Raw genomic sequence first — 15092 nt, 5'->3', positions numbered from 1 at the left:
AGAAATAAACAGATACATGTCAGAGTGTTTGAGGCTTTGGATCTTTATATAATGAGAAAAGAGCACTATAAATTTAACAGCAATTTGGATACAAGGTGCACTACTGCCTTGTTCTTACCTTCTCTTTGATCCGTTTCTCCTTTTCTTGTTGTGAACTTCTTGGTAGGAAATGCATGGATCAAACACAAACCATATCTTAACAGATATATTTACTATTGTCTTAGGTTGATTCATTATAGACTGTAAAGAGTTCCACTCTTTCTCTCCATCTATTATCATAACTGCAATAAATAGTGAGAAAAAGGAAAAATTTGTCAAGCCACAGGCAGTAAGATCAGATAGTATTAAACAAGTTTACGATGCAGCTTATATTTGATCTATGCATTTCATAGTCTTTATAAACAAAGAAAAAAACAGATAAAATTTTTTTTAATGTAAAAAATTAGTCTCTGACCTGCTTGGAACCCAAGATGCCCCTCATGGAAGTCAGGAACGCTGACTGCTAGATCAGTGGTGCTGCAGATACGAAAACTCATACTATCAACAAACTAAATAACGCATCAAAACTGCTGTGGTTGATGCCGAACTATTTTGTCGTTCCTACAGCAGCCAATGTTCTTGAGTTGATCTGGGAGTTGGTATCCTTATCTGTGTAGACGAGCAACTTAATTGATACTTTGTTTGTTCATTAGTACAGTAATATGGGTAATGAATTATTTTTGAATGATCTGTCTTGAAGTTTGAACGAATTCGGTGACCCCATAGCTGTGGCATCCCTTCTCTATGAAAGGTTACGAGAACAAACACCTTGGTCCATATGATGTGTACCAGTAGACAGCAGCTTGAACACATACTGGAAAAAGCCCCTTGAGGCCTGAGGGCATACAGGAATTGTATTTCTCGAGATGCATACAGAAATGATTAGATACATGTTCAAGGGTTTATGTTGACGCCCTTATTTAATGAGAAATATAACAGCCTGTATATCTGTTTCTGTTTATACTTTGTGAATATAGGAAATTATATCGAACAGAATATTAGATATTTCATTAATACAGTATTATGTTAGGGTTAAAGTACTGTTCTAAATGAATGTAACAGTTCCCCAACATGTTGAGCATGGTAATAATGGGTCAGGAGAGGAGTGGTTGTGATGTCAAAGTGCCTGTCACCCGATGAGTTTCACTCTTTATATTTTTCTTTTATCCTCTAAATACTTTCTCAGGCATGCAGTTGAACAACAATGGTGAAAGCCCATCCCTCTGTCGTACTCCTGTTCTTATTTCAATTTATAGCTCTTTATAGCCTAGAAGTCATGTGTTCACTGCACAAAATTTGAGGTTATCGTATATTGGACAACGTAACATTTTTTGGCTGTAAATGTGGGGAGGGAGGGGGGGGGGGGGGAAGGGGTCTACCACGTGAGTAAATATGGTAGTTTGTCAGTTCCTGTTTATTTTGTTTTTTGTAAAAATTCTGGTCCCCTGGCTACACCCCTGGTTTGGGACCAGTGGATGCTTGAGGGCATGCACATCCAGCAACTGAACTCAGGGTGCCCTCAGGCACATGTAACACCATCGTTACAGGAACCTGTGTCTGTCCAGACCATTTCCAGGGGCTTAACTGAGGGAAATTTAGTCTTATGGTGCCTATTAGTTGTCTTGCCATTGACACTAGTTTACATTGGTCTGGGACCACCTGGGGTGCCAACTTGAGCAGCCTAGAAGTTTACACAAACTCGAAGACCTATTACAGCAAGTACCAACAGATATACTGCAGGGAGCCTGTAGAGGCAGATCCACATGGAACTAGTCTCCCTTTAGAGTTCAGTTTTCTGCAATAAACTATCCCTTTGCTTTGATATTGTAATTACTCGCTCACATCAATGTTGCAATCTCCCATATGAAATTTTATGCGATTCCAACAACTCCTTCTTGGTGTGTGATTTTATTTTTATTTTTGACAGTGAGCATGTATTAGAAACCAAGATGAGAAATATTTTTTTAAGAAAAACCCATAGCACAGTATGAGGTGTACAAAGTTTGATGCCGATTCTTTTGTACAACAGTAGACTCAATTTTTGAGTCGGGAAGTGTACATTCACTTAAAACAGCTATTTCTTCAATAATTTCCCAAGTGTTTTTTTTTTTTTTTTTTTTTTAAGAGTGTTGGTACTAATGGTGAGGTTTCTATTCCAGGGAAGGAGCCATCTTCAGGGTGTATGTGATCCTGCCTCTCCTGCCAGGTTTTGAAGGAGAAGTGGGCAGCTCATCAGGCACGGCACTGCACACCATCACTCATTGGAACTACATGTCAATATGCAGGCAGGTGTAGCAATAATTAGTCAATAGTTGAGTCACTGAGCCCCCCCTGAAAGGGGTACAATAATGAGAAGCTACCCGTTCTTTTAATCCTTATTACAGAGAAAAGCAGACGTTTTGGGCTTGATCGCGTTTTAACCATCCATAATGAGCATGGTGATAAAGACAGCAATTTACCTTTTGCAGTTTTCTTATGGTAGCCAATTCTTTTAATGTTATTAATGTTGTATGTTATTGTTTATTTTTTGTGAAAGTAAGGTTGATAGCTCTTTATTTACATTTCATACATGAAAATATTGAGGAAAGCAACAGAAAATTACCTCACTCCTCATTTCCCTAGATGCCTAAAAGTGGGCCGGCACAAGGTTGCACTTGACAGTTGTAATTCATGTTGGCACCACTACAAAAATGAAATGAAGAACGTCACCCGTCAATCAGAATCACCAATCTACTACTTTTTATGTCAGATACAGTTACGCATTTTATTCATGTTAATTCGTATTTCATTCCGTATAGTGCTTATAATCTTTTATTTGCTTACACAAATATGAGCATTTAAAAGAATATTATAAGGTTTAAGCGAGCCACAAAATAATTAGGATTTATTTTCAGTCGCTTGTTGTTGGCAATATTGGTAGTATAGTGGTGCTATCTATATCTAGCTTGACTACCATATTGAAATGTTGCCGTTTAGTATGTCGTCGCTAGCACGTGGTCAGGTGTGATTTGCGCGTTTGTGAAAGGTTTCTTTTCTTTGTGAGATAATCGTGAAATTTTATTTTAACGAACGCAGTGCGATGTCAGGAAACGACAACATAGTTATGAATCGCGAAGTGATAATCCTTTGCGCCGTGGAGTGGCTCTTAATAGTCAGGCATTAGAATTAGTGGGGAGAACTCGTGAGTTTTACGAGGAGGAGAGGAAATGCGTACGCTTGTATAGCCGTCTCTGTGTTCCTGCAGATCAAGTTGTGGAACACATATATCAAACAATAGGGCTTCCAAACCGTATTGCTATTCAGATAGGTGTTCGTCTCCAAGAACAGAAGGGAAAAGGGACTGGGACTGGGGAACATAGCAGTAGTGGAAACGGGGCTGATAGTAGGGACTTGTTTCACAGCACTCCGGGAAAGAAACGAATTATGCTATATCCTGTAATAGGAATTAATTATTTCCAGGCTGATGTAATGCAAAGACAAGAGTACGATTATTACAGCTCAAAGTCCCTTCTGCCATTGTTATGGACAATGCATCTTACCACTCCGTAATAATGGACAAGACTCCTACTTCGAGCGCCCGTAAAGAAATGTTAAACCTCATTGAGTGGTACCGGTACGGTATGGGGTGAAGTAAAACATTACGTACGCACTAATAACTAGTCCTTCACAATTACTGAAGTGGAAGGACTGCTCCGGGAGGGTATCGAATGGATGCGGCTTTGCGGAGGAAGAAAGTTAGACATGTCGCAACATTCATTAACTCGGAAATGGCAATACATGGCATCAGCAGTGACTGTCAGGAGTTGATGATCTGCCTAGGCGACGATGACAATAACAACGAAGGTGACAGTAGTGATGGCAGTGATCTGGAGGGTATTGAGCCTCTACCTCTATGAAACAGGTATGAAAATAAGGTTTCTGAATTTTCGTAAATTTTCTAGATTTTACTTGAAACCTTCTGTGTTAGCACCGGTGTATATTATTCTAACATTTATTGGTGTATTTAAAGTGAGATTCTTGTCGGCCGATTTCTTCCGTATTTTCTAACATCGCGAAAATACGAACTTCGTAGTATATGCATCTCGTATCATTTTGTGTGATGAAATATTTTATTGTAAACTTAATCAGTATGTTGAAAGTTCGATTTTTGTCGGCCGATTTAATTTGTATTGTGTATCATCGCGATGACATTAAAATAATTTCTCCTATGTTTTTAAAAACTCACATGTCGTGCAATCAGCTGTTGTTGCGGCGGCAACATCGCTTCGTGCGCCATTGCAGTGTGACCAACATTGTGCGCAGCTGTCAAGTGCAACCTTACGCCGGCCCACCTATAGGCATCTACGAACAATATATAATGCAACACATTTTTTTTTCTAAAAGCAGGTACGGTAGTTTTTATTGAGGATTCAAATACACAATGTTATTCCCCAATCCTTTTGCTACAGTACCCTATTATTCACCATAATGTCCGTTAAATGCTACAGCCTTACACCACCATAATGTGAGGACCTGTATGCCTGCATGGTACCACTCGACAGCGTGCTACATCGATAACTTCCCCATCATCCACGTAGTGCTTCCCACGGAGTGCATCCTTCATTGGGCAAACAGATGGAAGTCAGAAGATACGAGATCCAGGCTGTAGGGTGAATTATGAAGAATGTCCACTGAAGTTTTATGAGCTCCTGTCGGGTGCGCAGACTTGTGTGAGGTCTTGCGTTGCCGTGGAGAAGGCTCACCGTGCTTTTGTCCAGTGCCAGGTCTCCACAGACATTCTGCAAGAGCCTATGAATATCTGTGATGCTCTAGTTTTTCACCAAAAGAAACTCAATAACTCCTCTTTGTTTGATACGCACCTCTGTTACAGACTCCATTTTGAAGACTAGTTATAGCGTTGCCACCTGTTGGAAACTAATGAAACTCTACGAGACAAAGTGGGAATATTCGAAGATGTCCCAAGCAAAATTTCAATTTTTAAAAACTCAAATTGGCCAAGAAATAAAATGTGTTGTATTATATATTAATCGCCCCTCGTATGATAGCTGATGGTGGAGGTGTTGAGGACTAACCAGCCTTCGAGGTGAGTACTCAACATACATAATAATCAAATTTCAGTCTGATAAAATATTAAATTCAAGGAACGTACAAGACGATATGCTGATTCATATTTTGAGTGACTGTACATCGGATCGGAGTACACAGGAAACAAAGCGGGAAGAGGACATATAATTACTGATGTAGAAGAGGCTGTAAAGAAAATTAAATTGAAAAGCACAAGGGTGTGATGAAGTAAGAGGATCTGCAGAGTGCTAAAAACAATGTGGATATGGGTGCCAGCAGAATGGAGGTACAGTAGAAGTCCGTTATAGCGAGTACGGCATATAACGAGAACTCCGTTATAGTGATGGCTTTTTTCTGTCCCTTCAAAATTCCTATATTAAACTGTGTATCGTCCTTCGGTTACAGCAAGAACCCTCTCACTGGCGCATCCGTTATTACGAGCGATTAAGCACGCGCGATTTTTTCCGTTACCGATATTTATGCACCCCAGCGATGATATTGTATGCGATCGATTGCCTTCGGCATCGTTTCCGCGCTATGTGCACTAGCGATTTCTCTCGTCGACATTCGAAGGCGATGTCGGGGTCGATTAGTAATATCCGTCGACAGCTATTCCGTAAAGAAAATTCGAAACGAAAGAGAACATATTTTCGTAATAAATGTGTAAATAACGTGTCCGATAACGGTTGTTAACTTGTTAAAAATTAAGGCTGACTAAACGACCGCTTAATTTTGAGGCAAAATACTGCAATTAAATAATGGGATACACCTCGAGATATGGCAGAGTGCTTAATTGATTTCAGAGCTTAGTTTATATTTTGTCGCGTCTGGTTAAATTACGGAAAGGCTATTATGAAAATTTATAGCGAGAAAGGTATAATTTCTCTACTGGCGCTTGAAGTGTGTTTTCATCATATGTATAATACGGTTAAGTTAGGATACGTGACGCTGTTTGAATAAGAAAACTGAAACGTTTGTAACAAAATGCGATCGATCATCTTCGGTACGGCATAGTTTACTCACTTTGTGCATTTGCGATCTCTTTCGTTGACATTCAAAGGCGATGTTGGAGTTGATCAGTAACACCCATCGACTGCTGTTCTCTAAAGAAAATTCGAAATGAAAGAGGATAACACGTTTTCGTATTAAATGCGTAAATAACGTGGCCGATAGCAGTTGTTAACTCGTTAAAAATAAAGACTGAAGTAAACGATATCTTCATTTTAATGTAATAGCCTATACGGAAATTAAGTAAGAATGTGATACACCTCAAGATATGGCAGAGTACATCACTGATTTCAGAGGATATTTCATATCTTCTCGCGTCTACTTACGGCTATTTACATGTAAATTTTTCACGAGGAGGTTATTTCTCTACATGCATTTCAAATATGTTTTCATGATAGGCTACATATACGGTTAGGTTAGGTGACGCTGTTTGAAGAAGAAAGCTGAGGTGTTTGCCACAGAAATCTCTGGAGTGATGCCGTATTTCTCTTAATCCAAGACTTTTTTTTCTCAGAATCTCATGCGAAAACTCAAGGGTTGTAGCATTCGCGGGCCTCGCGGCCTAACAGTAAGTTAATGGATTCCACTGGTAACTACCGCGGTAACCACGCTTTTATTTTCACACACACACAGAACTCGTTGACAATAAATGACCGCCTCTTTACTACACGTTGCTAGCCGCGACAACCGATTGTACAGTGCCTGTGTGTTTCTCAGATCTGCAGAATGGCATCAAAACATGCGACCCTTCGAATTCTTAGAAGAGCCATGGCTACTCAGTGGCAGAGTCATAACGCGTCTATTGTACTTGATGCTTAGTAAAATTAAGGTTTATAGACAGCAGGAATATTTTCGTGATGGATAGTCGTATTGTAAAGATACGTGGAAAAGGTATTGCCGGCAAATTTTCAACGGGTTCTAGTCGATATTATGCCAATTTTAAGTTAATGTTTATTAAACACTCGAAAATGTATAATAATTGTACAGCCGCAAGAAAATACGGCATATGCCTAACTAAAGCCAATATTTGGCGTTAGCATGAAGACAAAGAGCTAAAAAAATGCGTACTGTACAAAAATGCATTCAGTGGTCCGCAACAAGGAAGCTTTAAAGAAGTCGAAGATGAAATTGTGAGGTATGTGCACGAAAAACGCAAGGGCGGAATGGCCATACCGTGGCGCAATAAACTCGTTCGTTGACTTTCAACGTTCGCGATTAGGCCTATACATCGCTAGCCGCTGAATTTGGCCGAACCCGACAAGCGAGACGTGCGTGTAGCGGTAGCTGGTTATATCTGACGCTGCGTAAAAGTAAGTTTTATAGACACCAAGAATAATTTCCTGATGGATCGTTATATTGTAAAGACGCATGGAATAGGTATTGCCGGAAATTTCAACGAGTTCTCTTCGGTATTATGATGCCAATGTTAAGTTAATGGTATTTAAACCTGCGGAAATAAAGAATAATTGTGCAGCCGCAAAAGGAAATAAAAAGGAATACGGCTTGACGAAAGTCAATGTTCGGCGTCTAAAAATAGTCTAAAAATGCGTAGGCCTCCTGTACAACAAGGCATTCATATGATTTTACAAACTTCTTTTTGAGCCTGATTAAAATTTTTTGAAGAAAAAGTGGGGTTCATCTTGGATTCGGAGAAATACGGTACTATATTTTTTTTCAGAATGAAATTAAACATACACTTTCACGTAGTATCGGATTACGAAAAATAACAAACAAGTAAGCCGTAGTGTGGATATCATCTGCGGAAACGCAAGTTTTAAACAAACTGATTGCCTTTTCATATCGATTTTAAAGTGCATGAAGGGTTTTCCGACTTTTATATAAAAATCGGATATAATGACAATCCGTTATAGTGAGTAAATTTTTCGCCGTTATGAATTCTCGCTATAATGGACTTCTACTGTATCATTATCGTAATATTACAGAGGAGTCACCTTTAACACATTTGAGGCAACACCCGTAGAATCTATGAGCGCGTTATTTCACTGTAGGTTAAAATAGTGGCCGCCATTTCAATGAGCTTCTGTAAGCATAAAATGGACTGGTTATGAGCATAAGTCAAGAGCTCTTCTTTCAAGACAATGATAACACCATCACAGTCCTGCTTAATCTGAGTGTGCATCATCGTCCACTCTCAGCTGGGAAATGAGCGGGAAAGTACGTACGTGCGTGTGGACAGGAAAAGAGCGAGTTCGAGAGCAGGCTTGTTTTGTGTCATTCTCGTGAATATTTAACATGTCTAATGCAAGTGCATGAAATTTAGACGATGAATCTATACTGGATGTTCTTATGGAAGACTCTGGTTCCAAAATTCAGGACGAGGTTAAACAATTGCACACCAAGTGAACATGATGATTGACACTTCAGGCAAGTAAACTTAGATAATGAGCTAATTTCAAATTGTTGTGAAGTGGGTTCTGTAATGTGGTTTATACCACTCCCTAAAAATTTGGGTTGTTTCCCCTGCAGCAACTCGATGTGAGCCCGTCTGGTGATGAACGGCAGGAAAGCAAATTACTAGCACCTGTATAAGTATGTTTTAGTAGATGTGGCCTCAATATTTGTCAAATTTCAAAATATTAACCTAACTGGCATCCATAGCTTCATCAGAATTTTTCTTTCCCCCCACCACTTGTAGATCTTATTTCCATGAATTCATATTTAAATATTGCTACACTATTGTGATAATTAAAACTAATTTTTGTGTGGAGGAAAATATAATCTTCGTAAATATTCCAAAAGTTATTACAATCATTGCCTTCCCTAGCATTGAAAAAATTTCAGTGGCTCAGATAGTTGAGGCTCTGTCCTTCTGACCCCAACTTGGCACGTTCGATTCCGGCTTAGTCCAGTGGTATTTGAAGGTGCACAAATATACCAGCCTCGTGTTGGTAGCTTTTCTGGCACGTAAAGAACTCCTGCAAGACTAAATTCCAGCACCTCGGCATCTCTGAAAACCATAAAAGTAGTTGGTGGGATGTAAATATTATTTTAAAATTTCAAAAACCATTAAAAATCCTGGGATTTCTGCAGGGTAGCACATTCAAATAAGGCTGTGTTAAACCTCACTATAAAAAAACAAAAATACAAGATGGAAAAGAAGAGGAGAGCCTTGTTCTTTGGACATATCTACAGAATGAACGCGGGAAGACTGATCAATCAAATAATAAGATTTTTTGAGATCAGGAAAACTTTGGTGCACTAGTATCAGGAGGTGAAGAAGGAGCTGGAAGAAATGGGAATACAAGAAACAGAAATCAGCAACAGGAATGCTTAACAGTCGAGGATCAAGATCCCGTACCCAAGCGCCATGGTCAGAAGAAAGGATGAAGGAGAATTGGACAAACATTAAAGCCCACAAAGAGATAAAGTTGAATTTGACCTTGGGCCAGAACAGCACATGCATGACAGCATAAAACTAATGGAGATTTGCAATCTGTAGCTACCCGCTCGGTCTATTGATAGCATGTGCGGTGTCCAGTTTCTGCATATTAACCTTGCTGAAAGAGATGTCTGTCTACAAACACACATTTCTGACAGGTTTATTCCTATAAACTTTTATTTTTTAGAGTTCTCCACAAGTAAAAGTCGCACATGGTAAGATCAGGGGGAACGGGGCTGTAATCCTCTAGAAATGACATTTTTTAAGGCGTACAAAGAATCATTCGCAGTCTGCAGCAAAGTCTTGTTGGAAATACCCATCGTTTTTCTCATTCTGACAACACTTTAGAAAACTGTACGAGTATGTTTGTATGATATCTATCTCCAATTACTGTGTTTTTAAAAATACAGGGCCAATGACCTTCGATGTTAGGCGCCTTTAAACAACAAGCATCGTCATCGTCATCGTCATCATCATCATCAAAAATACACTGAGATCTAGAGCATTTTGTGTTTAACAAAGATAAAGATCCACACCACTATCACTGTATGGCTCCGAAACATGGACAGGTGGGAAGACGGACAGAGAGAAGCTCGATATCTTAGAAGCTCGATATCTTCAAAGGAAAGTAATGTGAGGAATCCTCGGGGATATAAAAAGTGGAGTGTGATGGGCGGATATCAGATCTCAAACATTGGCCTGGTCGTGTGGCGAGGTTGCCAGAGAAGAGCTTTGTTGGAGGGAATACCAGAAAAATCTTGATCCGTTCGTGGACCAAGGCTTGCAATGGTTGGATGACATGTAATTACATAGTTTATTCCTGCTCAGTACTGTACAATAATTGCAATGTTTATAAATACATTACAATATGTTATCAAGGAACTAGTATCGACCCTATGCGGGTCATCATCTGCCTAACTAAAATACACTTATGGATTTGCCGATGTCCTAAAACAAAATTACATTGTGGAAATAAAAATTAAGAGTGAACTGTGTATGGGATGCGATAATGTACATATAAAATGGTGGAGTGATGTAATGTTGATAGATAAAATAATGTTGTACTGATCCGTGACAAATAAAATTTTCAGGTTTTACATCAATTACACTTAAGACTGTAAGAATAGTATCACACGATGTTTTACAATGATGATTAAAATATGCCCTTGTTTAGTGAATACTCTAAAATTGCACATTAACAGTATAGAATGCTGGTTGAATGCAAAGTCCAGATACTTCTATTGAGTTCTATATTGCATCTTCAGGTAGAGAATTGAATATTAAACATTGGCGCAGAGAGCTAATGTGGATTAAGACAACTTCGGATAGGTAAACTGTGTTTTGATTAGACAAACTCTTTATTCATTGTACTAAATAGAATGAATGAAGCATGTTAGTATGAACTCTAGGCATTTAAAAAATGTGGTAAGTATACATTTAAAAATCAATAAACATGTAACATTGTACTCTGAAAGCTTATAATTTCATAAAGCCGTGCTGTACAGTCTTCTGTTTAGTTATGCTGTCTTGCTTTTTTTTTTTGCCATGTTGCCGCAGACATAGTGGCATCATAATGTCTGCAGGTGATATGTTCTGCATATCGCATTCAAACAATCAGTATGTTGATCATGCCGAATCCTTTTCTCTGTTGTTGAAATACTTGGGATCCATTGTCTTGGCTTGTAACATTAGCCTTTATATTCATTTCACAACTTCTCAAAGCATAGTTGGTAACAAAATGTAGGCTAATATGGAAATCTTTAGTACGAAACATAATTTTATTTTACCTCTCACATCGCTTGCTTCACAGTAAGCTGCATTATCATCTTCCCTAATGAAAAACTATTCATTTTAAGTAGCCTATATGTTCAGTGAACTGACACAAAACTTTCGAACTTCTTGTCACTTACAGTAATTTCACTGTTGTTGTTTTCCTGATATTTCACAGCTGATTAATGCAATAATGCAGGCGTCTGATATCCCCATAACACAAAAACAATAATTCCATTTGCAATAGTAAGAAGACTTGGATATCATATTTCAATAATATAGGTCTAAGATGAATGACCATTTACTCCTTCTTGTGGAGAAAAGAAGAGAAAAAGTGGATGTCCCTCCTAAAAGCACTCTGAACTACAGACTTTGTATCAAATTGAAAAGCCGCAAGGAACAGTTACAGGACAACTGCATCCATAGATGCATTTGATTATACTGAACAAGAAAATGCCATAACTCAAAATCAGAAAAAGCGGACATACGCTCTTTTGTGTCTCAGGTACGGAATTGAATTGTTTGCTATTGACGGAAACTTGACTGTTATTTAATATGTTTCTTGATCGGGCTTGGATTACAAGGAACCTTGTTTAGTCGAAATTCTACTGTATTTTACTTGCGATGAATGAATTGCATAGAAGTTTGGAATCGATTACACAACAGCCATAACAATGGTTTGTTTTTCTCACTCATGGGTACCCAGATATGTAATTATTTTACTTTTCTCAGAATCTCCCATTGTACACTAAACAGATTTTGTGCCGAACCTCCTTAAATTCTGGTTCATGTAAAACTGTTACTCATTCATTTCGATCTGATATCGTAATGTAGCAGGGTTGTTCCTCTTTTCATGCTCCATGTTGTTGCTGATGCAACTTTTTTCTTTCATCATCAGGGGAAAAGATGCCATCCTGAACCGGCTGAAGGAAGCTGGTGTGGAGGACCCCAGCGAGTACATCTCCTTTTACAGCCTTCGCAACCACTCTACTCTCAACGGTGATTTGGTAAGAGCCACTCCAGATATGAACCAATGAGCAATGTAAAATGCAGAGTCGGTCAGAAACGGGCTTCCTTAATGAACTTTACTATGATTTGAAGTAAATAAGACCAACGTAATAAGACTAAACTTTTTTCTTTCGAGTAAAGGCTCCTGGCCATCTCGTACACTTAACCACATTCTGGGTTATCGAGATTCTTACAAGTAATGATGATGATGATGATGATGATGATATTGGGCTGAGAATAAGTTTTAACATTCAATATGAAGTGAAAATAGGGATGTGATGACGTATTGACCAACTTAACTCTGTAACTAGATGACTGGGTAATAATGATGATTCTAACAATAAGTATAAATTTTGAAAAAGAATCTACACCCACAGAACTGAATGCTCTAATTAGGCAGTGTAAGGGAAACAAACATTAAAGTCAGGGAGAGGGGGGGGGGGGGGGAGAGGGTAAAAAGAAGGAACACGCATAATACAGTGAGTTTCTCTCCTCGGTAGACATGCTCACCTTCTTTGTTTCCCGCTGACTCATCACTTCCCATTATACGTCGCAGTGATACCTCGGGAATGCCGCACTTCGCAGTTCAGGTCCGTGCTTAGAACGTGTATTAAGTGTTCATCTGTCACTCCAACGGTTCTCGAGTTATGAAGTGTTACTTCGGGGTATAATTCTCATAATGCCTCCACATGTGTACGTGGTAGAGGAATTATGTGAAAGCAGAGTCTTGCAGGTAAGTCGTTAGGCGATTTGCAACACAATTTCCACATAGAGAGGAACTGGTTCTTTACTCAATAACAAGCGAAGTGTTAAAAACTGTGTACTTCACAAGGAGAAAGTAAGTGAAATTGCAGAAAGACTACAACATACACCTACAAAATCCCTAAGACGACTTGGACAAGGAGAGCTCAGCATGGTGAGCTACAAAAATGTTTAAATTGAAACTTAATTGAAGAAATTTTTGAAGACCGTGTTATTATTACGAACTTATGGCAGTCACGGTCCCCAGATTTAACTGTTTGTGACTTTTATGTATGGGGGAGCTTAAAAAATAAAGTAATATTGTAATAAAGTAATAAACGCATATTGGACGTACTGAAAGAACATGTCCGGAGAGAAATAGCCTCCATTACGGAAGACTATGCGTTTGAATGGGAGTTTCCTAAGATGGTGCCAGAAAGATGCAGGAGGAAAACACTTCCACCATCTCCTGTCATAAGGTATCCAATGTCGTGGACAAATAAAGTGAGAAAAGTGCCGTCCTTGTTCCTATGCCATGGAGCTTGAAGTGACGAGTCAACAGCCTCTTCTCAGCTCCCAAAGAGCCCGTTTCTACTTCCCAGCTTCATCAGGAGGGCGGGCCTCAACACTCATTGAGGGGGCCCTCTTGACAAATCTTCAGTCTTGATGAGGAATAAGTGTAGATAACTGAAGAATTATTTTGTTGACAACAGAAGAAAGGAGTTTTAATACCTTCAGCTTCTGACGTATGGACGTATTGGTCCAAGGTACATGTAGTAGTTCATGCCAACACTGCATTTCAATGCCTTCAATGCATTTCAATGCCACAAGCTGTTCTGGTGCAGGTGTCACAGCCATACAAGAAAACAGAATACTAGGGTATCAACAAGATGGAGCTTTGTATTATTAGTTATTCTGCCAGATCTCGGTTAATGAATTATGTAGTACCGAGTTATTTCCATTACTATGTACTTGTATTATGATGGACTAAGTTGCATAACTCTAGAACCAGTGGTGCATTAATTAATCACTTGGAAGATCAAGCAACACAGAGAATGACACACTCGGATTTTAGATCCCTTTACGTTGAATTACTGTGAGATGTTTGTCATATTTCATGTCTTGTCTCCTCTTACCATTCTCAACCCCTATACTTCCCTTTAATACTTGATGTCAAAGATATATCCCATCAGTCTGTTATTTCCTCCAAACTGTTCTCCTCCATGACTTGCAGGAGCCATCCTAGCATTAACATGCAGGTGCTGAAAGATGCTATTTGTTGCAGGTCTCGGAACTCATCTACGTCCATTCCAAGCTGCTCATCGCAGATGACAATGTGGTCATCTGTGGCTCGGCTAACATTAACGATCGCAGCATGCTGGGCAAGCGAGACTCAGAAGTTTGCGTCGTGTTGAGGGTGAGCAGCAGAAATTACATTCACTCTGTTTCTACTTGTATACAGGCCCTCAAGGACTACAACTTCTTGTGTGAATATGGCCCAGTTTTACAATGCATGCCCTTGCTGACACCAAACCTGTGTACATCATAACTTAGCAGCTGGTAACATTGATATGATCTTAACGTGTTCATCAACAGTTCTTCGTGTTTAAGCCAATGCATGTGAGATTTAAAAAAATGAAAAGTTTCAGCTTGTGGTTAGGATTTAGAGTAAAACTGCAGGTTCTGTGGCATTGATCACATTGTCAACAGTTATGTAGAACTAACTTGTTTAACAGTCCTTTGCCACAAACCTACTACGCTGGCATAGCAGGGGGAAAGGTGATACTCCCACGTGGCGCGTCCCAGGTGGCGGATGATGGGGTCCTAACCGGCTTGCCAGCGGATTTGAGGGAAATAAAATACCTCTCGCAGACCAAACACACAACCCCCTGTGGGTGGGGCACGCAGACGAAGAATACACCCACGGTATCCCCTGCCTGTCGTAAGAGGCGACTAAAAGGGGCGACCAAGGGATGAATGTTTTGGAACCATAAAACTACTTGTGATTAGTACCACCATGCAGAGAACACCATGGGTCGCTTTTACTTGCGCGTAGTACCAC

General features: G+C 39.4%; 1 protein-coding gene across 3 annotated transcripts in view; it reads left to right on the top strand.

Moving 5' to 3' along the window:
* The window catches only part of Pld (Phospholipase D), a 229745-nt gene that overhangs the window by 162822 nt on the left and 51831 nt on the right, over window positions 1–15092 (top strand). For all 3 annotated transcript variants that reach the window (XM_068229897.1, XM_067156356.2, XM_067156357.2), the window contains exons 18-20: window positions 2199–2324; window positions 12180–12288; window positions 14316–14447. In XM_068229897.1, coding sequence (XP_068085998.1) covers window positions 2199–2324; window positions 12180–12288; window positions 14316–14447 — 367 coding nt within the window. The remainder of the gene's footprint in view (window positions 1–2198; window positions 2325–12179; window positions 12289–14315; window positions 14448–15092) is intronic.

Source organism: Anabrus simplex, chromosome 12 (genome assembly GCF_040414725.1).
Source record: "Anabrus simplex isolate iqAnaSimp1 chromosome 12, ASM4041472v1, whole genome shotgun sequence".
Taxonomy (NCBI): domain Eukaryota; kingdom Metazoa; phylum Arthropoda; class Insecta; order Orthoptera; family Tettigoniidae; genus Anabrus; species Anabrus simplex.
This window is presented reverse-complemented; position numbering and strand designations above follow the sequence as displayed.